Source organism: Rattus rattus, chromosome 4, assembly GCF_011064425.1.
Source record: "Rattus rattus isolate New Zealand chromosome 4, Rrattus_CSIRO_v1, whole genome shotgun sequence".
NCBI classification, from domain to species: domain Eukaryota; kingdom Metazoa; phylum Chordata; class Mammalia; order Rodentia; family Muridae; genus Rattus; species Rattus rattus.
Genome location: NC_046157.1, coordinates 165067959 through 165094359, shown reverse-complemented (window position 1 = coordinate 165094359; position 26401 = coordinate 165067959). Strand labels below are relative to the sequence as shown.

Here is a 26401-nt window from a genome sequence, read left to right as displayed (position 1 = left end):
GCATTCCAGGTCACAGAAGGGGAAGGGAAGCATAGAGGGCAAGAAGCTTAGGTAACACCTTGCTCAGGGGGAGCTTGGTCTCCTAGGTGACTTTAAGAGGCTTCTGTGAGGCTATATAGAAAAGCTGGAGAAGCCCAGGTTCTGAGCAAGGAAGGAACTGCCTGGCCTGGCTGCTGAGGCTGCCACAGAGCTGGATTATCTAGTGCTGTGGGACCCAGCTCCCACAGATCACGGCTGTGGGGACACTGTGGGTAGGGCATAGCAAGTGCAGTGTGAAGGCAGAGGAAGTCAGGACTCTGGAACCTGAACAGCCTTAGTCAGCCACATTCCAGGCAGCCCCATAGACAGAGCCAGATAGACAGAGCCAGACCAGGTTGCAGGGAAGCCTGTCTCTGCCGAGGGAGGCTAGCAGAAGCCTGCTCACAGGTGGCAACCCCTCAGAGGCTCTGAGCAGCCACTCTAAGCAGGGTGGTTTTCCTACCCTGCCATCTGGTAACTCTTGACTTATTGCTGCTGCCTGGGGTCTGAGGCATTCACAGTGTGGCTGCATTGATGGTGTCTCTATGGTGCTTGTTGGACGGTCAACCTGTAGGCTGTTTGCAGACCAGAACTGCCTCTGCACTGGGCCTCCTCTGGGGACCAAGGGTCGATAGGGGCGGCTCCCTCCTGCCAGTCTGGACTTGCACAACTCTGAGCAGGGAGGAGGCACTGGGCAGGGCACCTGCAGGTGTGGAGGGGTTTGTATGGTGAGACTTTCCAGCCATGAGGCAGAACCGGAGACTGCTTCTCCTAAGAGGCCCAGCTCCTGGCCAGGTGAGTGCTAGATCTTCTTAGAGGGAAGCTGGAAGGGTGGGACAGGCAGCCTGAGGGGCCGAACTGGCCAATTAGATGGATGGCAGATGGAGGACAGTTGATTTCCACTGGTATCTGTGGAATGCTAAGGAGACACTGCCCAGGTCTGGCCTGAGGCTTGTTCTTCTCCAAACTTCCTGAGTGAAGCCTGGACCCACACAGGGTCTGGCAGCCATTACCTTCTGGGCCATGGGAAGGGAGGCAGGGCAAGGAAGACCCATTTCCTTTCGCAGAGACACTGTGATTAGCTTTTGGGTTGGGGAGGAGTGTGAAGGTAGGTACACACCCCCTTGTTCAGGTTAGGCCATTGTGTTTGGGGCCCAAGATTCAGGAAGGAGCAGAGCGGGAGGAGAGTGGTAAGCAACTGGGCCTCCGCCTCCAGGACAGCCAGCCCCCTGTGACACTCTTAATTGTTAGGTACTGACTCACCCCACTTCAAAGGCCTTGGCCTTGGTTCAGCTATTTAACCTGCTGCGGGAAGCCTGTCACTCTGGAACTCTGCCCAAGGAGAGCTGAGCCCTACCTGCAGACCTGCTCCTCACCTGGGCAGGTACCTCTTCCTCCTCGCCAGTCTACACAAGCTCAAGAGCGGTCCCCAAGGGCCACCAGGGCCCTGCTGCCTGCGGCTTGGCTCAGGGATGCCCGGCTCCGAGATGCCTGCTCCCTGTGTCTTTGCTCCTGACATGGCCGAGCAGGTGCCCCTGTGGCATCACTACCTGTTGGCCATCCAGTCACGGGAGTCGCCCCGTGTCCAGGACTACCAGAGAGCAGAGAATATCCTGCTTACGGTGCTGGAACGTGCCCATGCCTTGGACTCCCGCTTCATTGTTGACTATTCTCGAGACCTAGAGGCCTTCCAGTTTGCTTTGCGTTCCTCGGAGGACCCACTGGATGTGGAGGTGCTCCTGGGGGTGGACTCTGAGGCTCTCCTGATTGAGGAGTCAGAAGCCAGGGAGCCAGGGGATGGCCCTGCCATCTGCCGACTGGGTGTCCTCAAGGAGTCATCTGGCCTGGAGCCATGGATGACTGATGACATCTTCAGTGTCTCCTCAGAGGACAGAGACAAGTGCAGTGGCCACATCATACCCAGTAAAGTCCTGTGTGTCCTCAAAGATCTTCTGGTGGCTGCCATTGTACACTGCAAGCACCACAGACTCATTCCGCCAGGTAACTGTGGGGAGCGGGGAGGTACTCTGCACAAGTATGTAACTGCGTCTGTACCTATGTGTGACCGCTGTGCTTGAGTGCTGAGGGTATGGACTGGCCCGTGTGGGCTGCATACAGGTCCCTGGGTGTGTGTCCTCCCTGTGCACATGAATGAAGTGTGAGTTGTCATTGGGGTGTTGTGGGGGTCTGCAAACTAGGAGACTTAACTCTGGTCTTTGCGCCCCTAGCACCTTGGAGAAAGCAGATCGTGAGTCTCATGTGACCGATTTCCGCACGGTTGTTTGGGGAAGGCGTTTTAACGAGTGTCCCTTTATAAATGTCTTAAAGTTTAAGGCAAGCCAGCTGTTTCGTTGGCCAGCTTGCTTGATGAGGTCTCCGACAGGGTTCCAGGAAATCAGCCTGTTACCTGCTGCACCCTGCTTTGATGCTTGCAACTGTCCCCTCTTTGGCCCTAGTCACCATCTATCAGGTTGTGTGTGAGTTTGGCCGTGTGACTGTTTCAGGATGCAAACACATGTTAGTGTGCATACATGCGAGTATGTGGGCGTGTGAATGGACGTTGAGTGTGCACCTGTGTACACGCCTGTGAGGGCTTGCTTCTATATAGAGAGGCATGGGTGCATGCCTGTTTCAGTTTATGGCTGAGTCACTAACTTGGTACACTGAGCCCAAAATGGCTCTAGGGTGGCTATTTTCAACTGTGCCAGAGACCCAGTTTCAGCCTCTTGCTGCTCATCTTGATCATGCTATCTGGGGTGTCAGGTGGGAAGGGTCCCCAGCACGGTGAGAAGCAACTAGTTTCTTTGCAAAAGATGGCTGGACCTGGGGACCCTAAGTGATGATGCTCATCCTCTTGGGGTCAGCATCAGGAGGACATCAGGTTCCTAGGGGCTGGAGGCCAAGACAGAATGTCCTGCTTTTGGGCTGGAGGAGACAGACCTGTGATGGTGGCCGATGCTACTTTCTCATGTGTTTATCTTCCCAAGTCACCTTCCTGGTATTTGCACTGTGTCATCAGTGAGCAGGGTAGTAGCCTCCTCCAGAGGGTAGGAAGATGCCTGGGATCCCTACAGTGTGGAGTCCTGGTCTGGCTGCATGGCCTGGGGCCTGGGAGCCTGTAATAGTGGACTTGTATCTCATGCTTCCGAGGGCTCTGGAGAAGGGCGTCTAGCAGAACCCACAGCCGGGTACCTATGTTGCAGTCTAGGCTGCTGCAGTCAGAAGACCCTTGGGCTCGTAGACTTCCAACACCTGGAGGGCAGCTTCTCAGGGAAGTCCCTCCCAGACCTGCAGGGCCAGGTGTCCTACAGCGGAAGACTGACCTTTGGGTGGCCAGAGACTGTCTATTAAATGTCTAGCGTCTTGCAGTTCCTCAGGCATCTCACCGGGTCATCTCTTGAACCCTCTAATTCAGCACGTAGCTTAGAGTGACCATTACTGTCTCTGGCTTGACCTAACACAGCCATTGCCAGCTGGCCCTGTCTCCTGCAGGCCCCCTACTTTGCTAAGGCACAGACCCACCTTTTAGTGCAACTAGGAGACTTCTAAGTTATGGTCTATCGAGGACCATTCAAATCCCTAGTGCCCGCCCTACTTGCATGGCCAGGTTGCCTCCTGGCTGAGAGAGGAGACTCCTCAGCCTAGGCCCATTCCTGTTCCTATGGCTATGGGCCCATGGGAAATTCCGGGCATCGCTTCCAACACATCCCTTAAAAGGGAAGCTATTGCTGGTGACAGAGTTCAGCTATCCACTCCCTGGAACCGGTGAGACCAGCCAGGGCTGGCTTAGAGGTGGCCTAGTGAGAACAGGTGTGGCTGGCTGTCTTCCAGGCTGCCATTTTACGGATTAAAAAATGTGTGACTAGAGGAACACACAGGCGTTTAAGTGCTCCCCTGGGAGGGTCCCTCTCCCTCCCCCTATAGGGAAGCTGAGGCTCATTGGAATGGAGAATCCCAGAGGTTCCCTAAGAGCCATCCTGCAGATGGTGGGTGCTGGTGGGATACACAGGAGGCCAGGCTGTTTTCTGCAATGGAGACCCTGCTACAAGGCTTGTGTTGGGGACTCTGTTGAGCACACCCATCTCCCCAAGGGTTGGCTTTTCTGGCCTATGATCCAGGCTCTTCAGTAGACATGGGAAGATAAAGCGCTGGGAGAGGAAGGAGATGGTTCCACCCTGAGCCTGTGTGATGGTGTGGGTGTCTCTGTTATCCCTCGCTGTCTCTGCTGCTGGTTTGTCTCAAAAAGAAGAGAACCTGGCCATGTCACTCTTGAAATATTCCCTCTTTTACAGCCTGGAAATGGGGCCAACCAAGCCAGTATCTCCTCCCAGGACACCTAGGCCTTTCCCAACCTGGGCAGTTCTCTCCTGTGAACCTTACCCTAAGACTTCCTAGGGTTTGCTGCCCAATCTCCCTGTATGGTATGAGGACCAGCATGCACTCATACATGTGTAGGGTGGCTCTAGACCTGAGCTGTTAGGGAGGCTCTTAGTGTAGGGGGTGAGGTGAGCACAGGCTGTGATCAGAAGTCCAGCCTGGGATCAATCCTCCTGCCTCTGTTTCTCCTCGGGTGAGCTGGGCTGTTTCGACTTTGTCCTTCCTGGGCACAACTGGCTGGAGGAGGGATGTGAGTCTGCAGACACTGTAGGTGGCACTATGGCTGAAGCCTATCCTCTGGAGCAATCAGTGTCTAGGGGTTCAAAGTTCCCAGAATGCACTGCTGTGCCCAAGAGCACCCCACTGGCTTTCATTAAAGACTGTAAAGATTCGGAGTGAAGCAATGGGAGGCCTCTATCACAGCCTTACAGCAAAGAGCTTCAGGCTCTGAGCTGCTCAGGGTGGTAGGGGTTGGGGCGAGCTCGAGGGTATGCCACCAGCCCAACTCTTCAAACACCTGCTTTAAGTGTGCTGGGACCAGATCAGCACCATCAGGCCCAGTGCTTTTTCTCGGGACCAGGGCTCTCTCCTGGCTCCATCCAGGATGGGTGGAGCTGTTTTTGGTGGAACCTGACCACAAACAAGGAGCAGATCCTACAGGTCTAGGAGGTGTGGGCAGCAGGCTCAGGCAACAAGACTGAGGGAGGGGCCTAGCAGAGAGAAGGCTCACGAGGGAAGTTGTTGTTATGAAGGATGCTGCAACACAGCTTGGCTGGTGGGTTATGTAATACCTCAGTGTGGATGGGTAGGCAGAAGGGAAGCAGATTCAGGGAAGGGCATTTAAGACAGCAGGTAGGGTATCCCGGACCAACGCAGGGTTAGGCTCAGAAGAGGGGGCCTAGATTAATGGTGGCTTGTTGCAGGTTCACTGAACGCTGCTAGCTTGAAGGGAGGGCAGATGCGCCTGTCCCTGCAGGTGTCCAGCGGCTGGAGGAAGATCCGCTTCAACGTTGTACCTGTGGTGAAGAAGAAGCACAGGGTGCCTGCCTTGGAGGGGGCCCTGCTGAAGCTTGGATTTCCTGAGGGCGTCTTGAGAAGAATTGCCAGCCACGGGGTGGACCTGGTACCAGCTAACGCCCAGCATTGGAGGTAGATGCCGCTCTGGACCTTTGGGCCCTGAGAGAAGGACAACCATCTTAAGGCTTGCTGAACCTCATGCGGGAGGATCTGAGGGATTCTTCTGCTTCTGTCCTGTGGACGTCTGTGTCATGCCGAGGTTGCTAGAATCTCAGGGGGATTCTAATGTTCAACAACTCACAGAGAGCCGAAGGGAAGGCATGGCTGGGTCATGCTCTGGGGCTTGCTAATACCCTTCACTTGGGGTGGCCTTGCCAGCCTACAGAGCCCCTCTGAGAATGTTCCCCCATCTGAGATGGACCCCAGAAGCTTGTGAGGTCAGTGAGGGCTACTTGCTACTAGATCAGTGTCTGTGACAGGATGTGGGAGACAGAAGTTGAGTCCATGGGAGACTGAACCAGGACTCAGGACCTGGGGCCCATTAAGTCTGATACCATTGACTGACACCCACTTACAGGGTCACAGTGATTCTGCCAGGGGACTTAACACAAGACACATGCCCAAGGTGTTGCCATCTTAGAAGCAACTATTCCTCATAAGTGACCTGGATGAAGTTGGTGTGCCCTTCTGAAACTTGAGGAGAGCTCTGTGGGCCCCCTACCCCGTATCCTAGCTGACCCATTCAAGCAGATCAGAGCCCGTGCCAAATGTGCTGAGTGAACACGGGCTCACCAAGGCAGGAGAAAGGCAGGGCAGGGTAGAGCCGTCTTACATAAAGAACAGAACATGACGTTCCTGTTGCCTCACCTCTGCGGAAACTTTAGGACCAAGACCTAGGGAGGGGAGGTCCTACCCTATGATGGCCCATCAAGTACAGAAGTGAGCGCCTGTGGTGTACGAGAATCGTACACACATTATCCACCCACTGGCTCCCATGGGGGCAAGCTTCTGTTTCCCCGATGAACCTTAGAGTAGAGCCCACAACCCCCTGCCAGGCTGGGGCCCCACTGATCTCCCCTGTGTAAGCAAAGGGTGAGCTGGCTGAGGTCTTCCCTAATCTCTGCAGTCTTTGATGAGGAGTCTGATACCTGGATGTGCAAGCTAACGAACTGACCCAACTGCTGACAGACAGAGGCCATTGAGGCCACACAGTGGCCACAGTAAGGGTATGACCCTCACATGGGGCTCAAGAGGCTCTCTGTAGGACGGAGGAGTGGCGGCAGTCAGGCCTTTTCTTTCTGGTGGTACACAGGGTGCTGGGCACTGTGAACCCCAGACCTGACAGGTGGGTCTGGCTTTCAGGATCTCCACTGGCTACCTGCTCAGTCGGCTGCTTGATGCACTAGGCTCCCTCCCTGGCCACCGCCTGGACAGCCTCTCCATTCTCGACCGCGTAAACCTAGAGAGCTGGCGAGGTGGCAGCCAGAACCATGGCCTAACTTTTGACCACCTGAAGGTATGCATGGTAGCTCACCACCTTGCTCTGTTGCTCACATTTGTGATTTCACAAGAGCGGACCGTAACCCCCATGATAAACAGTCACAGGTATTGGGAGGATTCCAGGGTTCCCCCGGGAGTAGCTCATGAGGGAGGTCTCGTAGGTATGACTGTGGAGTAGCAGTACTGAGGCGTATCAGGCTGCCTGGGCCCATTCCTAGACAGGCCATGTGGGAGGTCCTGCAAACCTGAAACATGATTGGGCCGCTCAAAGCTGGACCTCTCCCCTGAGTCCTTTCCCTTTCTGTGAACAGTCCTGGCCAGATTCCACTATGGACTGGAGCTGACTGGGTACCCATGGGACCACTGGCCCCCTTTCTATGCTATCTGGGGCAGAATACTCAGCCACATCTATATGCTGCTATGGCTTTGTCCTGTGTTGAGAAGAACAAGAAAGGAACAAGGGTAGGGTCCCCTGATTATTCCGAGTCCCCAGGACAGTGAGGGGAAAGCAGCTAGGGCTGTGAAGTCTTGGGGTCCCTGTAGAGCATGTGTTTGTGATTGACAAGACCCTCTGCTTGGTCCAGGTGTTAAGAGACAGGTGAATTGATTTGTCATCAGACACTGGCTCTAGGGAGACTCTCCTGTGTGGATGTAAGCCATTCACTGCTTCCTCAGACCTCTGCCTGAGGTGGGGATCCAGTTTCCAGTGGTCACTGGTGCCTGATACACAGAGAACCCTGGTGTCCAAATGAACTGAGAGGTGCTGGAGGAAGAAAGGGGTCTGAGGGGACAGAAATGCAGTTTGCAGTTGGGTGATGGGGTGTGGGGAGGTATCTAGTAAGGGGCTTGGAGCAGAAGGGAGGAGGGAGGCCTAATGCCCTGCCGTGGTCTGCAGAGAATGAACTCAGTGGAGGGACATGAAGAAACCCCTAGGATGGAGGAACCCTCAGATAGTGCTGAGGGAGTTCTGAAGTTCTGAGGTTTAGCACAGGGTGGGAAGAGAAGCCCAGAGGAGGGAGAAGGTGATGGGAGCTGCTAGGATGGGCAGGGCACTCCGGGATGTTGAGGAGGGGCTGTTGGAAGTAAGCCAGTGCAGGGCTGGTAGACAGGTAGGTGGTGGAGAACTGGTCCAGCCACACATTGACAGGTCTGACCTTGTGTCTTGCAGACAGTGCTGCTGTGGGCCTCGACGCTGTTCCCAGCACCAGAGGACTGGGCAGACCTGCAGGGCTCAGTGTACCGCCAGCTGGTAGTGCTACTCTGCTGCCTGGCTACCAGGAACCTGCCCCACTTCCTGTACCCGGAGTGCAACTTGCTGCAGGACAGTGGCCTGGACCTTGGCATCATCTACCAACAAGTGGAACACTTCGCCAGTCAGCCCGAAGAGTCCTTGCGAATCCATGTCACCCACCTGGGCCACAGCCGTCCGCCACGCATTGACAATGGTGTCAAGGCCCTCCTGCAGCTCCCTGCCAGTGACCCTACCTACTGGACCACAGCCTACTTTGATTTTCTGCTAGATAAGGTGGGTGCAGCTGTTGCAGGAGAGAGTGGATAGAGCCCTGGTCCTGTATCCTGACCACTCCCTCCCAGGTCAGGAATTCAAGGATGGCCTGGCCTCTGGATGACTAGAGTCAGATAGGACATGAAGTGCTACCTCAAGAGAGACCCCATAGGTGTTACACTGCTCTCTGGAATCCAAGGCAGAGTCCCTGAGACTGCCCCTGTGGTCCACAGAATTACCCTACACCACACTGTGCAAATGCCCAGAATCCTCCTCCACCTTGGGGCTATGGCTTTCCCTGGACCTCCTGGGTTCATTTCCTGTGTATTTCTGGTCTTGGCACTCTAATGGCCATGTCCTTTGGGACCTGATTTCTCTAGAGATGTTCAGAGGTGCCTACCACACCCACAAGACCCATTGCTTCCCTGCAAAAGCAGGAACCCACCCCCATCCCAGGCCCAAATACTGCCTCCAAGGCACATTTGAGTCTGACATTTTTTGGTCAACTCTCTCTTCTAGTAGCAGTGACCTGGGGCGGACATTGTGGTACTTGGAGTCTCCATTTTATTTTGGGAAGACCTACCTGCTGGGAAGTTAATAACCTACCCACCGCCATTCAAGAACTGTCACCCCATTTTGGGGCCAGATTGATGGGCCTATGTGAAGCTCTCAGCAGATCTGGGAGGCAGAATGGGGGAAGATTGGGGATGTACCTCAGTGGGATCTCCTTGGGAGTCATGCTTGTGTCAGGGATACATTGTGTGAGGCAGGGCTGGTGGAAGAGGGATGCTGGAGAGGTCCATCTTCATGGATGCTGGCCCAGGTGGGTACCAACAGGGAGGGTGGTCATAGGGAATGGTTGAGACAGGTTTAGCCTGGCTACCTGTGACCCTCTGTCCCTGCCCACTGCAGTTCCAGGTCTTTAACATCCAGGATAAGGACAGAATCTCAGCCATGCAGAACATCTTCCAGAAGACCAAGACCATGGGGAGTGAGAACAGCTGAGCTGGACTGGGAGACCCAGTCTCTACCAACCTGCAGAGCTCCCCGGAACTTTTGGGAAAAGAATGGGGATCAGGGATACCTCTTTGAGTGACTGGTGGAGGAACTTAGTCCCCAAGGACTCCTGTTCAAGGGATCGCTGTGAGAGTCTGAGCACCCAGCACTGGGGATGTGAGGCAGTTACACGTTCCAGACTGAGCCTGAGGTGAATGTGTATCTGCTTCCCAGAAACCCGTTAGTCCATCCATGTATACAGAACATGTATAGGCACCAGACAGCACGGGTGTTTGCTCTGCCTGTGCTCCACACGACTCCTTGAGGTTGAAATACCATGTGTTCTGTGTTGAACTCATTAATGCTCCAGTGTACCGTGTGGAGAGGGTCCCCTACTTTCTGTATCTCTCAGTGCAAATATAGACATCTAAAGCTATGAATGGCTCATCTGCAAAGGAATGTTTCGTTTCAAACCTTCTCCACTCTCAGGTAGAGAATGTTCCCCCAGACAGGCACCCCTGCTCTCCAGAAGAAGGAATTCCATAGCTCCCCTTGCCCCATACCGGTCTCACCTGTTTCTCTGTCACTGGAGGAGCATTCCCTGTTCCCAGAATCCTGTGAGTCCCTTCACATCTTCTCATTAAAGGCCTTAAGCAGCTTTTCTGGAGCCCAGGGTGCTCTAAATACCTCACCTCAGAGACGGCTCTTCTCCATCGTCTTTGGTGACATTTACTCCTCAGCTTCAGAACTGCAGACTGCACTCCGGGCTCTGGGGAAGGAACCAGGACCCCACATGTGTACGGGCCATACAGTGTCCCGGTGTCTTTCAAGGACTAACAGCTTTTGTCAGAGTAACTACACAATGAGAGCAAGAAGCGGGGGCCTCTGAAAGTCATAGGACCAGGGCCCGAGCTATCACTGACACAAGGGAAATGGCATGTTGTCTCCATTGTGGGGCTAAATAGACCCAGGCCCACCCTGGCCACCTCCTCAGTGATGAGTGTAAGTCACAATGGCTCCATGTAACAGGAATGAGAGCTGTGACCACAGGAAAGGCCAAGAGGACACTATATTTTGGCATGGTCTTACTATGTAGCGGTGGCTGGTATAGAACTCTATGTTGACCAGGCTAGCCTCAAACTCATAGAGATATCCTTTGCTGCCTCCAGGGTGCAGGTATTAAAGATGTGCACCACCACACCAAGCTGATTTTTTAAAATTATATTTTAAAATTATATTTTATATATTTATTTTGCTTGTATCAGTGTGTGTGTGTGTGTGTGTATGTGTGTGCGTGTGTGTGTGTGCATGAGAGTGCCGTGGCTCATGTGTGGAGGTCAGAGAACAACTTGTAAACTCGTAGAAGCTGGTTCTTTCCTTCTACTATGTGGGTCAGTCCTGGGATTGAACTCAGGTCATCAGAGGGGACATTTATCCACTTAGCCATCGCATCAGTACCCTGGGGAATGTTTTGAGACTATTTCTAGCCCACTGTACTTTAAATAGTCTAACAAAACCCAGCATACGAGGGGTGCAGGTGCAGAATGCAGCACTCCTTAAAGCTTACCACACAACCTCAGTAAGAACTAGGTGGGCTGCCATGAGTGTCAGGGTCAAAGAAACTTCGCCAAATGGTAATTTGTCACCAAGATGCTGTGACAGACATGTAATCTATGGTAGAATAGGATATCAGGGTCTCTGGAACTTTCTCTGTAGGCACCAAAGCAGGAGACAAATCCTTTTTGTTCCCATTAGAAGAGAGGACAAGTCACAGTGAGTCTACTTGGAAGAGGACAGTGAAAATCCTGGATCCTACCCACACTATCTCTCCAGTCTTGGACAAGAGACAGACTGTGGGAAACACGCTACAAAATGGTTCTGTGCTGGTGGTCCCATGCAGATGAGAGGCAGGAGGCTCACCATCGAGTTCTTCAGTACCTTACACAGGTGTTCAACATTTACCATTTCTACATGACATTGTAGTCTAAAGATGAACCAGACACATCCATAGCTATTCCAGGACACATGTCACCACAGATTGGATATGCCTACAGGTGTATAAAATGCTCCCATTCCATCAGCCAAATGGGGGTGGGGGAAGCGTTGTACCATCTCAAGGTCTGCTCTTGGCTCAGAGGCTTAGCACAGGCCACGACTTTGTCCTGTCTGCCTTGGTGCTTGGTGACCTTTCTGGATCGTGAAGACTATGCACCTCACCTAGGAATATCCATCAGCTGAGTGACTGGGATGGCTATCCCTTCTGAGTGGGAGCGGCATACTCCAAGTGTCTACACTACGGCAATCTGTGTCTTAGGATGACCAGAGTCTCAAGGATACATGGATCCCTGCAAACCCCACCATGGGAGCTGAGGTCCTGAGACAAGGGAGTGCCAAGCACAACAAAAGGAGCCCAAGATACTAAATGACCCCTTTCCCACTGTCACTGGCCCGTGTTCGTGTTGACATGGGTGGGAGCGGTCAGTGGCGAGGCAGCATGGATTTGGGAGGTAATGGAGGCAGACTACCTGGGACCAACCCAGGCAGGGTAAGGGGACGGATAAGTTACAAGGGCAGTGGCTTGGGCCTCCCTGTCATCTCGCCTGGTATCTGGGCCTCTCCCTCATCTCATGCTGACCTTGGTGACTTCCCTGGGGACTTAGAGTCCTGGAAAGCAACAGTGAGGGATGGTCCTTCCAGAAACAGAGCTTCAGGAAATAGAAGAATTCCTTAATTGTGGAGATAAGAAGCCCATGAGAAACACAGACGCGAGACAAGAGATTACAGGGATGAAGGAGGCTGCAAATGATGTACAAGGTGAGTCCAGAAGTCCTGAAGTTAAGGCCTCCACAGTCCATGAGGACCCACAGGGACATGGGGACACTTGGATATATATTTCCAAGTATATATTGTATTTCCCACTCTCAGTACATGATAGAAAAGAAATCAAGTGTGCAGAGGACCGGAAGACCTATCACCTGCTAGCCGGAGTGCTGTCTGGAGAAGCCCACTCCCATCACAGGAAAAGGTGTTAGGGCATTTACACTAGCCAAACTCCACATACAATATGATGCCTCACCTCAACAGACACAAAAATAAGAAACAAGTAGATATTTCCAAATATTTGAAAATAATACAACATGAATTAACACAATCTATGGTTCAGACTAAGTCCCAAAAATATCAAAATTTTTTGTCTTTGGTGATAAGGAAAACACTGCCCATCAAAGTTGACATTGATGCAGTGTGCAGAGGGAAAACTTCAGTGGGAAATACCTAGAAGATGTGTCTTAAAATCAACTACCTAAGTTTCCGATGTAAGACGCAGAAAACCAAGAGTAACCCACAAAGAAATAGACAAGGATTGCTGATCAACCAAAAGTATAGCGAAAATTTCAAAGGAGGGCCAGTGAGATGGCTCAACAGGTTGGGGTGCCTATTGCCAAATCCGACAACGTGGGTTCAAAGTTGAAAGAGAAAATCAACACCTGCAGGATGTTCTCTGGACTCTACAGATACATTGTGGTATATGTACACACCACACCACCATCACCATCACCGTCATCACCACCACCATCATCATCACCACCATCACCATCACTATCATCATCCATCATCACCACCATCACCATCACTCATCACCACCACCACCACCACCACCACCACACCACCACCACCACCACCACCACCATCCACCACCACCACCACCATCACATCACCACCACCACCACCATCATCATCACCACCACCACCATCACTATCATCATCACCACCACCATCATCATCACCACCATCACCATCACCATCACTATCATCACCACCACCATCACCACCAATGCTGCCGCTGCCGCTGCCACTCTATACACACACAGAGCAAAATAAATAATAAAAAAACACCTTAAAGTGAGTAAATCAAAAGCAGAAGAGGTCAATATTACCAGAAGAGGATAATATTATAGAAATGAACAGAGAACAGACAACAGAGGGAAAGTAACATAAGCAAATACTGGTGTTTGAAAAGTCTGATAAATTAATACCTCCTAGCAAGACTGATCAACGGAAAAAGGTAGACACAAGACCTTTACAGTGAGAATCTGAAACATTGCTTAGAGAAATTTAAAACCATCTAAGTGAATGCTCATAAAATCAAATTTACAATATTTCTAGGATTCCTACTGTTCTTAACCTGAGAGTTGGAAAATTCCAACCATAAGCCCAGAAAGCCATTCTGTAGAAACGAACAAAACAAGCCACAAATTTATGGAAATTCAAAGGTTTTAGAATAAGAAAATTTCTCTCCCCCCTACCCCTACCGAGAGGGGGGATTGTTTCACAATTAGATTTATTGGTGGCTGCAAATTTTGAGCTAATGCAGATTGACTTATGACCAGAAAAAGCAGCCAGATGAGAACAGACACCAGAAACCAACCCACACACGCACAGTCAATCTTTGTGGGGTTGGCAGGTCAGTAGGATGGAGAAAGCAAGGTTTGTTTAACAAAGCATATTGTTGGGACAACTGGGCTGCTATGAATAAGATGCACTTTGCCCCATGTCCATTCATCGAAACAAATAACAGACCCACACAATAACTTCAAAAGAAAATACAGAAATATCCACCACAGCTCTGAGTAAGAAAAACTTCTGGGGTGAGATATGAATGGCACAGACCACAGAAAGAAAACCCACAGGATTGCACCCAAATCAAACATAACCTACTCTTTGGAGTCATCATTGGGAAAATAAATAGGTAACTTGTAAGCTATACAGCCGGGAAACCCTTGGGACACAAACATCTGTTTGGGTTGAGAATACATTTTAAAAAATCTATTATGGTGTGTGTGATGGGGGTGGGGGAGATGGCTCAGTGGGTAAAGTGTTTATCAAGCAAGCATGGAGAGCTAAGTTTGGATTCCGAGCACCCATGCAAAAGCTGTTTACTGCTGTGAACACCTGTAATCCTAACAGGAGAGGGGAGGGGAGGGGCAGAGACATGTTTGCTGGACACCACACACACACACACACACACACACACACACACACACACACACACACACACAGGGGAACTCAAGGAATAGTATAACCAGCAACCAAAAGAGAAAAAACTTACATGCCTACTTGCGAGCAAACTATTTGAACTGACACATCTCTGAAGACGGTTTGCAAGTAGCCAGCGACAAGTGAAAAGAAACTTGTCACTCACCAGGGGAGGGTGCATCTAACCGAGTTAGTTTGACAGCTGCTAGAACAAAAGGATGCCAGCCACCAGGGCAGGAACTTGGAATGGCTGCAGCTCTTATACATAGTTTCTCTTAGTCAAGGCACCTGTAACTGAAATCTTCCTCATCTACTCAGAATCAGTAAAAAGATACAGTTACAGGAAGCCTTGAATCAGGAGGCCATTACAGCTGTGTGTATCAAATGTGTGTATCAAATGAATCAGGTGTCCATCACCAGCAGGTAAAGAAACAGAATGTCTATGGTGCAGTCATGCAGGTGAGGACAGTCAGGCACAGGTGCATGGGAAGATCCAAGGTGCTGGGCAGACTCTCATTAGAAAATATGTGTGGTCCATGGGTGACTCAGCTGACCTATAGGATCAGATGCAGGGGATCTTCCACTGGGTGAATCCTGAGTCCATTCTCAGGCAAAAACCATTTGTATACCTCAGTAACTGCCTCTTGGGAGATCAAACCAAGATAGATCTGCTCTCTGGACAAAGACCAGGCTCTAAGTGACCATGTGGCCCTGGGCATTCTGGGGCTTGGGCTCTCCAGTCTCCTCTCCAAGAGCCCCTCCCCGCTCTGCTCCAGGTCCCCTTATGGCACTGATTACAGCTTTGTGTCCCTCAAGACTGTCTCCTCTGGTCACCGGGAACCACTGGGCAGCAGCCTTTGTTGGCTCAAGAACCTAGCCCAGAGCACAGCTGTGACCAGTTGTACCAGGGATATAGACATAGCTAGGTCAGCCATTCTCTGCCGGGAGGTGCATTCATTCTTGCTGATAACCTGAAAAGAGGGGCTCTAGCCTTGGTAAGGGGCACTCTCCAGTCGTCCTCTCTGGGGCTCTGAGTATGGCTATCCAGTATGCTCCAGGTAGTGAGTGTGCTAGACAACTGGACCAGAAGAGAGGTGTGTTGGGGTGGGGGAACTGGGGCTCAGTTCAGTTCAGGTGAAAATGAAACTTCAGGGTTAAGGGTAGAGGATTGGGGGGGCTGGCCATGTGTCTGTGGGTGTCTTGTCTTTATGAGTGAGGTTTTTTGTAGATTCACTTGAAGATAGCATTATGAGAGTGTGTTTTGTATGTGTCGGGGTGAGTGATCTGGAAATCAATGATGGTATCCTCAGCCCTGGGAAAAGATCTGTGTACAGACTCTAGAGTACGGGGTTCTTTTCAAAAGGCCACACTGGGGGTTGGGGATTTAGCTCAGCGATAGAGCACTTGCCTAGAGAGCGCTAGGCCCTGGGTTCGGTCCCCAGCTCCGGGGGGAGGCCACACTGGGGCTGTGTAGGCAGCGGAGGGGTCCCAGGCTCCTCTTCCACACCCAGCCACACACGGTCATAGATGTCTGGCAAGTACTTTATTGAATATTCCCCAAGTCCAGTGGCCTGCAGACTGCAGCTCCATCAGAAGGTGATTAGCATCATGTGTCCACAAGGCTCCATCTGTGGGGAGAGGGGCAGCTTCGCCCTGACCCTTCCCGCCTGGTTACATCAGCAGCCTTTGCTGGCTGGAGGGCTTGCACAGTCTTCCCCTTCTCCCTATATTCCCAGCCCCTCCAGGAGGGCACAGTCTGGTGAGACGATGCTCACAATTTGTTCTTAGGACAACGTTGCAGGGCCTCCCTCAGGGCCTCTGCTACACGGTCCGCATTCTCTGTGGTGGCGTTGTAGCCCAGGAGACCAATCCGCAGCACCTGATAGGGATGGAACAGGCAGAGGTCAGCCTCTGTCTGCAGCCTCTGGTTAGGTGGGTGATTTCATCACATGGGATCAGCATCCAACTGGTATGCAGAAGGGAAGTGGCCTCATGCATGCCACACAGGAACCAGAGCCAGCCCTCCCCACTGTACCCAAAGCATAGAGTTCAGGGGTACAGCCAGGGAGGGTCACTCAGCACTCAGAGTGGACCTGGTAAAGCTGATGTGCGACCTCCCTACCATGGTGGAGAAGGCTGAGGCTATTCTACTTGAAGCGATCATGCCCTGCAGTGACCCCACACAGTTGGCTTGTGCATCAGGACTAGTGCCTCTGGTTACAAAGCCCCGGTTTTCCAGAAGCCTCCTCACCTTATCCTCAGAGGGCCCAAGACCACCAGAGATTTCAATGTTGAAGTGGTCCAGCACGTAGCTGACGATGTCCCTCCAGTTGTAGCCGGCAGGCACGGTCACAGTGGTGATTGTGGGTAGCCGGATTTCCTGCAAGAAGTGCCAGGCTTAGCCATACAGACTGGGGCCCTTCCTAGCCTCCAGGAACACTCATATCTATGGTGGTGCTCAGGCTGCTGGGCCTGTGCTGGCTTTTAGAGTCTAGAAAAAGGGCCAGAGGAAAACGGCTTGAGGGTCAGCTTTGGCTGCCATAGGACGCCCATGGCAGAATAGGAGTCATTTAGAGATTGCCAAGGGCCTAAAGAGATTGCCCCCACCTTTACCCCTCCACCCCTCCAACCACCATCGCCACTTCAGGAAGCTCACGTCCCTCTGAAACATGTTTGGTCTCACCAATAGACCACAGCCTCCCCCTCCCCACTGGACTAGAGCCTGGATCAGGCAATCAACACCAGTCTCCCACGGGCTCCTCACCGGGTCCTTCACAAAGAACTTTAAGCCCAACTCCCGCAGGCACTTGTGCAGATGTGCTGTAGCCTCCCTGTGACGCCGCCAGGAATTCTCCAGTCCCTACGGGAAAAAGGTGGCCATGACAGCTGGCAGGTGCGAACCCCTCTATTGCCTAGATATACTGGGCAACTTCTTCTGGAACCCCAGACTCTGAGGAGACAAGAGTCTATGCTGGGCTGGCTAGAGGAAAGGATATTTCCTGGGTCTGGGAGGGAGAGGAGTGGGTCTTGGTCTCCTATGGGCACCCAGTGGGCCCTGGGAAGATAGGCAGGACACATTTCAAAGGGCAGGTTGCCACTCGAGGAAGCTGGGCTTGCTGGCCACGTGGGTTTGGTGTGATCAGAGTCAGGTCCCATTCCTTCTGACCCTGGACGTGAGGAAATATGCTATGGGACCTCTAGGACGAGTCCTTCCTACTCTGACCTGCACGATCACTCCCAGGTCATATTTTGCCCATCAGTAACTGCTTCTCACTGGCCACTAGATCTCACCATCTTCTTAGCACGCTGAGCTGACCTCTTGCCCAATACCCTTCCTTCTTCCATTTCAGGGTCTCTATATGTAGCTCAGGCTAGCCACAAACTCCCGATCCTGAGTCATACTTGGCTACCACCATGGCTTCTTACTTTTTCCTACCAGCTTACCCCTAGGTTTTGCTCCACAGGGGTGCACCCCCAGCTCAGAGTCCTAGCCAGGGTGTAGGTGACCGTCTAGATCATGGCTCACTTCACCTCTAACCCAGTCCTCATGCAGCGACTTGATGAGTGGTCTTAAGAATTCGAACATGTTAGCCAGAGCCCAGCACTCTTCCTGGCCCCCATGGCTAGCAGTGGTCCGTGAGAGACATCAGGACTCAGAGGGAGGTGGCCAGGTTAGCTTTGGTTATTTATTTATTTTTCTGCTCTGTGACCTATGTGACCAACTGGGCCTGTAGCCACACTTCACTTCCATTTCCTGAGGATGGATTTTGTGCTCGACGTAACCGCTGACCCAGTTGGCCTGGGACCTGCACTTGCCTGCCGAGTGCCAACCCCTTCTCTGGTGAGAACTGCAGTGGCCAGGTGTGTCCCAAGGGCTCGTGTGGAAACTATCTTGGCTAACAGCACAGGAGTGTCTGTCGGTGACGTTTATAATGAAACCCAAGGTAGCTGAGCATGGTGGTTCATGCTTATAATCCCAGAACATGGGAGGTAGATGCAGGATAATTGGCAATTCAAGGCTAGCCTGGAACTAAGTTTGAGGCTAGCCTGGGCTACATGAGACTTTAGCTTTTTTTTTTTTTTTTTCCTTGCTCCATCTGGCCCAGGTGAAATCTTCAGACTTGTTATAATGGAGTAAATATAACCTCTGACCTTGAAGTTAGATTTCCCAGCTTCTAGAAATTATCAGCCAAATAAATTTAGCTATAGGGTATTCTGGGTACAAACAGACTAAGACAGCCCTTGATCTGCCAACTGCTTGCTGTATGCGCTCCACCCCTGAGTCCCCTCTCACCATGCCTACCTCTCTCAGAGCCCCCACTCCGTTCCAAGGAGCCTCTCCCTTCCGACCTCCACTGTGATCTGCTGAGTAACTGAAGGGTCAGACCAGAGTGTGCCTACGTCTGTCCTGGGCTCTGTCTTCCCAGTCTGCCCTTAGCCAGTGCTCCAGCTTCCTCTTTGAAGAAGCCAGTCCTTCCCTGTCTCCCCCACCCCTTAAGAGGCCCTCCAGATTGCTAGCTACACCATAGCTTCTCCTACTCCAAGCCTGGGTCTGTTGGCACACAGATTCACCGCTGTCTTCCCTCTTGTCTGCTTTCTCCAGGGGAACCTGAGGGAGTCATGGGAGAGGAAGCGTCCGGCAGTGTACCCAGTCTGAGGTGCACTCGGGCCTGAGGGCCCCCTTCTCTTCCCTCTCCACTTGTTTTTCTTTTTCCCATTAGGGGGAAGTCCCTGCTGTTACCTGCTCTGAAATGAGTGCTAGGCTCTCCCTCAGGCAGTATAAGCTGATGACAGGCAACGTATGATGAATTCTGGGGAATAGAAAAGAACCTGCTTCAGTGTCATGGCAGGGACTGGACCAGGAGCCGATTGTCCCACTCTGACAGCTCAGTCTCTGTTGCAGGAGCCAACCATTTCCCAGGAACACAGCCTGCTTCAGAGTCACAGAGCCAGGAATGCCAGGAAGGGAAGGCCCGCACAAGGCTTGGCAACACATAAGGGAAGGAAAAAAGAACACAGTTGACCGCCATTTTCCCACGAGGAGCCCATGTTCTTGCGAAGCCAGCACTGGACACTTTCTCCCCAAATAGTCTATAGCATCATTCTGATACCCTGTCTTGGTTTTGTACAAGACCTCTCACAATTATGACTGAGGTGGCCTATGGAGCCTCTGGTTAAGCTTCCTAGAGAGGTAAACTGAGGCCTGGAGTGGGAAGATAGAGTCAGGTAAAAAAAAAAAAATGGAGGATAAGGATTATGGAAATGGTAGTGGGGTGGTTTTTAGGCCTCAGCCTCTGGGCCAGATAACAAGGGAGGCCTGAATTTAATGGCTAGCTAGCACAAGAGTCCTCAATTACAGCACGGGGGCTCAAAGGCCTGGAATGCAGAACTTGACATGCATGGTTGATAAGAGGCCGGGTTCGGGATGGATAGTCACCCCACCACCCTCATCCCTGGGCTGCCCAATACTCACACTCTGGTCTTGCCCTCACAGCCCCACAACTTGGACAAATACGTGATGTCTGTGTAGAAGGAGACTGGCTTTGTCTTCCGGGAGTAGACTTTGGATCTGGACGAGAGAAGCCAGTGTGAGTTGAGTACCTGCCTTTGGCTTTTGGGCTCTCCTGTGTCACAGATGTGGGGTACAGAGGCAGATAGCCTATTGTGGAACCTTGTGAGTTCATGGGACCCTGTGAGTCCAGGAGGGACCTGAGCTCCTCAGACTGCCTGACCCTCTGAGGTCCCCATGACTGTGACTGTCAGGTGGGTACTTAGAACCAATACCCCACCACTCTTGGTCTCTTCGTTTCTCCCACCTCCAGCCACAGATCTGTCCTGCCTCCTCTGTTAGGGAAACTGCTTTCCCAGGTGAGGTTCCCCACCTTCATCCCACTCTTGATGACCTTCCCCTCTTCCTATACAGCCCTCAGCCCTGTCCGGCATGGCAGCCGGGAAGAATTCCTGACCAAACCAAAATCGACCCGCTTGGGTCGGGACTCAAAGGCTGGTGTCGGGCTGCCGGGCATTACCCACTGAGGTCTCTCTTTCATGACTTTGTCTCTCCCTCCAATCCCCATTCTCTAGGCTCAGGATCTAGATGCCAGGATCCCCAGTTGATGGTTGGACTAGAGTGGGGGGTGGCTTGTGCCTGTCTCTGGCAGCTCCCATGCCAACCCCAGGAAGCCGAGTCGAGGTTGAAGGGTGAGAACTGGGCTCCAAGCATCCAGACACATTGGATCACCCCTTAGAGTGACCTCCAGAACCTCCAGAGTGCTAGCCTCTGATCCTCCCCACAGCCCAGGCCCTGGCATGCGTCCTCCCCGTTACCCCGTGAAACATCTGCAGAGCATATCTTGACTTTTAGGACATCCCAGCAGAGAGAGCAGGGTGGAGTTTCGACATGGAGACTTTGCCTCCCTCCCTCTCAGGTCCAGCCATGCCCCCATCAGAATCCATATCCCAAAGTGAGGTGCAGACCCCTTACTTGGCCTTGTCGTTGAAGGAGATGAGGGAGATTCCTGGTGGGGCATTCAGGACCTTCTGAGAGCCAGAGTACAAGATGTCGATGCCTAGGGTGGAGATGGGAAAGGGGGTGTCTGAGATCCCACAGAAGAGTTCAACAAATAGGTATGTTTGTCCAGTCTGTACCATGCTCTGTGCCTGGTGGACCAAGATTTCACTGGTATGTGGAAACCAGGAGGGGTACAGGAGAAACCTGGCTTCTGATAACAGCCCTGTTTTGTCATACTTATGACCTCAGGCTGGAGCCTCTTAGCATGGCCTGTCTAATCTCTGTGAACAGTCAAACAGCATGGTATCTGCTGGGTGTCCCTGACATCTGCAGCACTGGACTCACTGCATCTGATACACAAGCCCAGCCCTTCCTGTACTGTCTGCTCCTACTGCAGCAGGAGAGCCTCCTAACCCCCCACACCCCGAGTAGCAGCTGCCGCCTGATGCACCCCGACACCTTGTCTCACAGTCTGGCCGAACTCAGGCTGTTGGCTCACTTCAGAGTCTGTGCTGTCCCAGGGATATGGTATGTGAGTGATGTGTCCCCAAGGGGTGATGCATTGAAAAGTTGGTCCTTAGTGTGGAATGGGAGGGTTGGGGCCTCTGAGAGGCAGGGCCTATCGGGGTGTTATTGGGTCACTGACTCTCCGCAGGAATTGACCCTGCCTAGTTCTCAGAAAGGCTGTTAGGAAAGAGCGTGCCTTTCCCTCCCTGGTCCCTGACTCCTCACCCTGTGATTTCTTCCTCTTGCCTTACTCCCACTATGTTGCTAACCTCCATGAGGCAATGCAGCCAGGACCCATGCCAGAGACCCTGCCATGCTGTTCGGACTTTCTGGCTAGCACAGTACAAGCTACATAACCTCTTTTGCCAGAGCCTGTGGAGACAGGGCCATAAACCTAGTTATGGTCTGGTGGTGGGACTGCAAGAACTGAGTCTTCTGTAGCCTTGGAGTTTGCCAGTGTGTGTGAGACTGGGATATGGGGTGTCTAAGGCATGCTCTTACCTTGCTGGTCCATGTAGATAGGGACTCCGCCCAATGATGCCACCGAGTCCACCAGGAGTAGGCACTGGTACCTAGAGGAATCATGAGTATGGGGGCAGCACAGTGGAGCAGAAGGGATCATGGGAGTTCAGATTTCAGCACGAACTGAGCATCTGGTGGGGAGCGGGCTTGGGGGAAGGGTTTGAAAGTCTTTGGAAGGGCAGCCCGGAAACAGGGAAGCAAGGAAGGGTCCCTTTCATTTCATGTGTGGGGTTCCCTCCCTGAAGCAGCTCCTTAAAGCCAGAAGCAGCTGCAGCGCTGGCCAGGTCCAGGGGCCTGGGTGGGTGGGTCATGACCCAAATGGCTCTGCTGCTGGGCTTCTCAGAGAAAAACGAGCATCAGCCTAGGCAACCAGGGTTCTGAGTGCCAAGAGCTAGCGTGGGTCCCTACAACCTGGCAGCGCAAAGGTCCGGGCTTCCCTCTTCCCTCTACCAATAGCTACACACTTGGCCACCTGCCACAGACACACAGCCTTCAGAGGCCAGAGTCCAGCTCAAGCAACATTGCATATGTATGGTCATCCCCTTCTGCCCGGGTTTCCTCCTAGAACCATGTAAGCACAGTGATAGACAAGGCTTGAGCCAATCCAATTAGGCTTCAAGCATGAACAGGACTCTATTCCGGGGCTCTTTCAGTGGGAGGGGGTGTCCTGCACATATGGGCTCCACATCGCTGAGGATGCTATCCCACCATGATAACCCTCTATAGTATTGGCAAGGTCCTCTTCTGGCCTGTGGTCAGCTTTATAGACAGTTCTGCTCTCTTACAGAGGGCCTACCATGTCCTGGAACAGTTCTCGTAAACCCCTGTGTGGGGTGGGGAAGAAGTAGAGGCAAGGGGACAGGGCACTCTAGATGAGGTGGGAGCAGGCTTTGAGATGGACAGGTTGGGCAGCACCAGCCTTTGCCAGTCATGGGACGCCCCTTGGGTCAGTACCACTGTAGTGATATCAGGCTCCAGGGCACATGGTCCTATCCCAGCTTCTGGGTCCTCATCAAATAAAATGATGATACTACACACATTCAGCCTGCAGCAAACCCACCCATACCATGTGACGGTGGCAGTTGGGACAGTGCCAGTTGTCACCGGCAGCCCTGCAGCTCCCTGACAACATTGTCCAGACAGGCTGTGTGCTTTGCTCTGCCCTGGTCCTGCCAGGCCAGGCCAGCCTTACCTGTGGCAGAGCTCCCCGAAACCATCCAGGGGCTGCAGCACACCAGTGGATGACTCCCCGTGGGTCAGGAACAGCAACACTGGTTTATGCTGAGCCAGGCCCTGAGGGAACAGAGGTGACAGCTCTGAGCAGGGCTGATGGAGACCTCCCCCTGGGTCAGCCTGCTCCTTACAGAGGGACGTCAGTTTGTGGGGGCAGGGCCAGGATCATCCACATATACCCAGCTCTCTCCGTAATTGAGTTGGCCAACTTAGAAATAGGTAGGTGATATGCTCCACCCCTTTTCTGTCAAAGCACGCTGATGGAGGGAACTGAGGGGAAGGCACGGTAAGAAAAGTGGCCAGCATCCTCCCTGCCTTGGAGTCTATAGGTTGGGTCTGGCCTGACCCCACATTGAGGGGCTGGCACCCTAGAGTTCAGTAATGGGTCATGCTTCCCTGACCACACACAGCCTGAGGCCTCGCTGGCCCTGCCCGTAGGACTGCATCCCAGACTCCGTTTTGTTTTTAGACAGAGGAAGACTTCTTAACTGATCCTGGGTACAGGAGCCCCTCCCACGGCAGTCCTAGACACCAAGAAGTCAAACCACGGGCTTCAGAATCCCAGCCCAACCCCTCCAGTGATGACCCTGTGTCTCAGTACCTCCTCCACCTCCTGCAGTGTGTAATGTTCTCCAGGCTTCTTGGTCATCTGGTGCACACGGGCTCCTGAGGACAGGGACAGAACGGGTCATGAGTTAGACATAGTGTGGGGGAGGGGAAGGACCGAAGGAGCTGAAGGGGATTGCAACCCCATAGGAAGAACAATATCAACTAACCAGACCACCCCATTCTGAACTCCCAGGTACTAAATCACCAGCCAAAGAGTATACATGGAGGGACCCATGGCTCCAGATACATATGTAGCAGAGGATGGCCTTGTCGGGCATCAGTGGGAGGGGAGGCACTTGGTTCTGTGTAGGCTTGATGTCCCAGTGTAAGGGGATGCTAGACCGGTGAGGCAGGAGTGGGTAGTGGATAGGGGAGCACCCTTATAGAGGCAAAGGGGAGGGGTGATGGGATGGAGAGGTTGAGGAGGGGAAACCGGGGAAGAGGGACATTTGAAATGTAAATAAATAATATAGCCAATAAACATGCATGCACACACATACACACACACACACACACGCACACACACACAGTGTAGGGGACCCCACTCATGCTGGCTCCCACATGGCTATACCATAGGTGAAGTGGGGCATGCTCTGTGAGGCCTGCTTTTCCCACAGATACAGCACTGTCCAGGCCTCCAGGGCTTTGAGTCCAGAGCTTCAGGGGCAGTGGGGGGTGGGGAGGTGTTCCTCCTCAGGCTGAGGAGGCTCTTGGCAGCCTTATCACACAAATAGTATCTATGTGAGGTGACTTTGAGCACCACAGGCCATATGGGATCCTACCTAACCCTAGTGCCATTCACAGATATCCCACGTCACCTGATGGAAGGTTGGAAAGGGTGAGAAGATGAAGAAGATCCACAGGCCTTGACCTGTGGATCTAGGAACACCAGGATCCAAGTACCTGCCCATCCTGACTCTTGTCTCTGAGTCCCATGCTATGAACCTGCTCACAATCAGAGTCCTAGCAGGGGACAAACCTGAACCACCAAGTCTCAGTGAAGGGCAAAGAGTAGCTTTCCTAGATCTCAGGGCCTGCGTGACTGGTGTCCATCAACTGTGTGGCCATGAGCTTGTGAGCCTTGTGGGCCATTCGCAAATGCCAGAGTCTCACAGACGTCTAGGCGTGTGCCTACCCTCTTCCATCTCAGACTATGGAGAAAGAACTGTTTCTAGGTCCGCAATCTACAGATGACCAGATCTGGGGAGAGAATGAACTTCTGAAATTCCAATCTTCCTGAAGACCCCCAGAGAGCTGCTGGGGCTCAGATCAGGGTCTTTACATTCTGTAACACCTCTTCTATACATTCCAGAAATCATCTTGTCCTAACTGGACAAAGCCAGTCTGCTAAGGCTGGGAGAATGCCTCGGTGCCTGCCTGGAGGAGGCAGCATCTGAGGGAGGCGGAGGAGTGCCTGGTGGAGATGTCTTCAGGATCCCCCCGGGAGGCCTCTGGAGGAATAACCGAGGTCACAGACCACTCTCCCTTACCAATCCGCTCAGCGATCTCTGCAGCCCGGATCCCCCAGATGCCATTGGTTCCCACAAGAAAGGAGTCCCCAGGCTCCAGGAGGTTGAACAGGGCAGTCTCCATGGCGCAATGTCCTGAGCCGCTGACAACCAGCGTGAGGGGGTTCCTGGTCTGGAACACATACTGGATGCCCTGCTTGATCTCATCCATGATCTAGACAGTGAGCACACAGGTCAGATCCTCTCCTCTGCCTGCCACCGAGTGATCACCACCCCTCCTGCCACCAAGGCCTACCTGAAACATCTCTTTTTGCATGTGGCCAATCATCCTCAGACTTCCAGCTGCCAGCACGCGAGGAGCCAGGTTGGAGGGCCCCGGACCCAACAAGAGCCTCTTAGGAATTGACAGGGGCTTGCTCAGGGCCTCTGGGGGTGGCACTAGCAGCTGGTGCGAGCCCATGTTCCGTACCCAACTTGCTGCCCTGGAGCCCAGCGTCACACTGGCCTTGGCCAACATCCGGAACATTTCCCAGCTAGCTCTGGGCTGAACTCAGAGGCGAGGCCTGGTTGGTGAGTCCCTGTTGCTTGCTCCAGCCCTTTTATTGTCAATTTGACCCTGATCGATGTTTGTCCTTCTGTCAGGGTGGACAGGACAGTTGGAGGTGTGAACCTTCCACAGGGGGAGGGGAGCCTCTGGTGTCCCGTCAAAGAACAGCAGTATGAAGAACATCACACCCCTCTCCCTGGCTCCCCTCCCAGCCCAGCTGGGGGTCTGAAAGTTTCAAGAGTCAGAGAGCAAGTGCCTGAGGCTTGTAGGACTGATGTACTGCAATCACCCGCCTGAGCCCCGGGGTTCCATAGCAGCCAGGATGGGTGTGGCTGTGTTCCAACACAGCTTCATTTATTTGGTGCTGCCTGTACATACAAGGTGTAGGACTACCCTCTGCAGCGTGGGCTAGCCTCTCGGGGGCCTGAAGAGAACTGACCATCTCTCCCTAGCATCCCCAGTCACCAGTAGCTCCTCACATGGGTGGGATTCTCGAGCTCCTGCCCCATTCATGCTGGATATCTGGCTGGCTAGGAAGAAAAACAAAAAACAGCACA

General features: G+C 52.8%; 2 protein-coding genes across 3 annotated transcripts; one reads left to right on the top strand and one right to left on the bottom strand.

The window, feature by feature from the left end:
• Positions 1-677: 677 nt before the first annotated feature.
• On the top strand, positions 678-10610 carry Mab21l4 (mab-21 like 4). Of its 2 annotated transcripts, none has more exons than XM_032901667.1 (6): positions 678-813; positions 1294-2019; positions 5319-5544; positions 6775-6928; positions 8081-8437; positions 9329-10610. In XM_032901667.1, the coding sequence occupies exons 2-6, from the start codon at positions 1491-1493 to the stop codon at positions 9419-9421; spliced, it is 1359 nt and encodes a 452-aa protein (XP_032757558.1). In that variant the 5' UTR covers positions 678-813; positions 1294-1490; the 3' UTR covers positions 9422-10610. The 2 variants fall into 2 exon arrangements, with proteins under 2 accessions (XP_032757558.1, XP_032757557.1); XM_032901666.1 differs by having other exon boundaries at positions 1270-2019.
• A 5360-nt stretch (positions 10611-15970) lies between these two features.
• On the bottom strand, positions 15971-25931 carry Agxt (alanine--glyoxylate and serine--pyruvate aminotransferase). The gene is made up of 11 exons (XM_032899633.1): positions 25593-25931; positions 25319-25511; positions 23821-23885; positions 23179-23279; positions 21966-22036; positions 20931-21015; positions 19920-20015; positions 19188-19257; positions 17211-17306; positions 16698-16826; positions 15971-16325 (listed from the first exon to the last, which is right to left on the bottom strand). Exons 1-11 carry the CDS (start codon positions 25821-25823, stop codon positions 16218-16220), a joined length of 1245 nt encoding a protein of 414 aa, XP_032755524.1. The 5' UTR covers positions 25824-25931; the 3' UTR covers positions 15971-16217.
• Between the last annotated feature and the right edge of the window lie 470 nt (positions 25932-26401).

Coding starts and splice junctions, on each gene's coding strand:
- Mab21l4 (XM_032901667.1), top strand. CDS start 1,491: ATGCCCGGCTCCGAGATGCCTGCTCCCTGTGTCTTTGCTCCTGACATG. Junction 2,020..5,318: donor CCACAGACTCATTCCGCCAG/GTAACTGTGGGG, acceptor GGCTTGTTGCAG/GTTCACTGAACGCTGCTAGC. Junction 5,545..6,774: donor GCTAACGCCCAGCATTGGAG/GTAGATGCCGCT, acceptor TCTGGCTTTCAG/GATCTCCACTGGCTACCTGC.
- Agxt (XM_032899633.1), bottom strand. CDS start 25,823: ATGTTCCGGATGTTGGCCAAGGCCAGTGTGACGCTGGGCTCCAGGGCA. Junction 16,827..17,210: donor AGTTCTTTGTGAAGGACCCG/GTGAGGAGCCCG, acceptor CACTTCTTGCAG/GAAATCCGGCTACCCACAAT. Junction 16,326..16,697: donor TTGGGCCCTCTGAGGATAAG/GTGAGGAGGCTT, acceptor CATCCCTATCAG/GTGCTGCGGATTGGTCTCCT.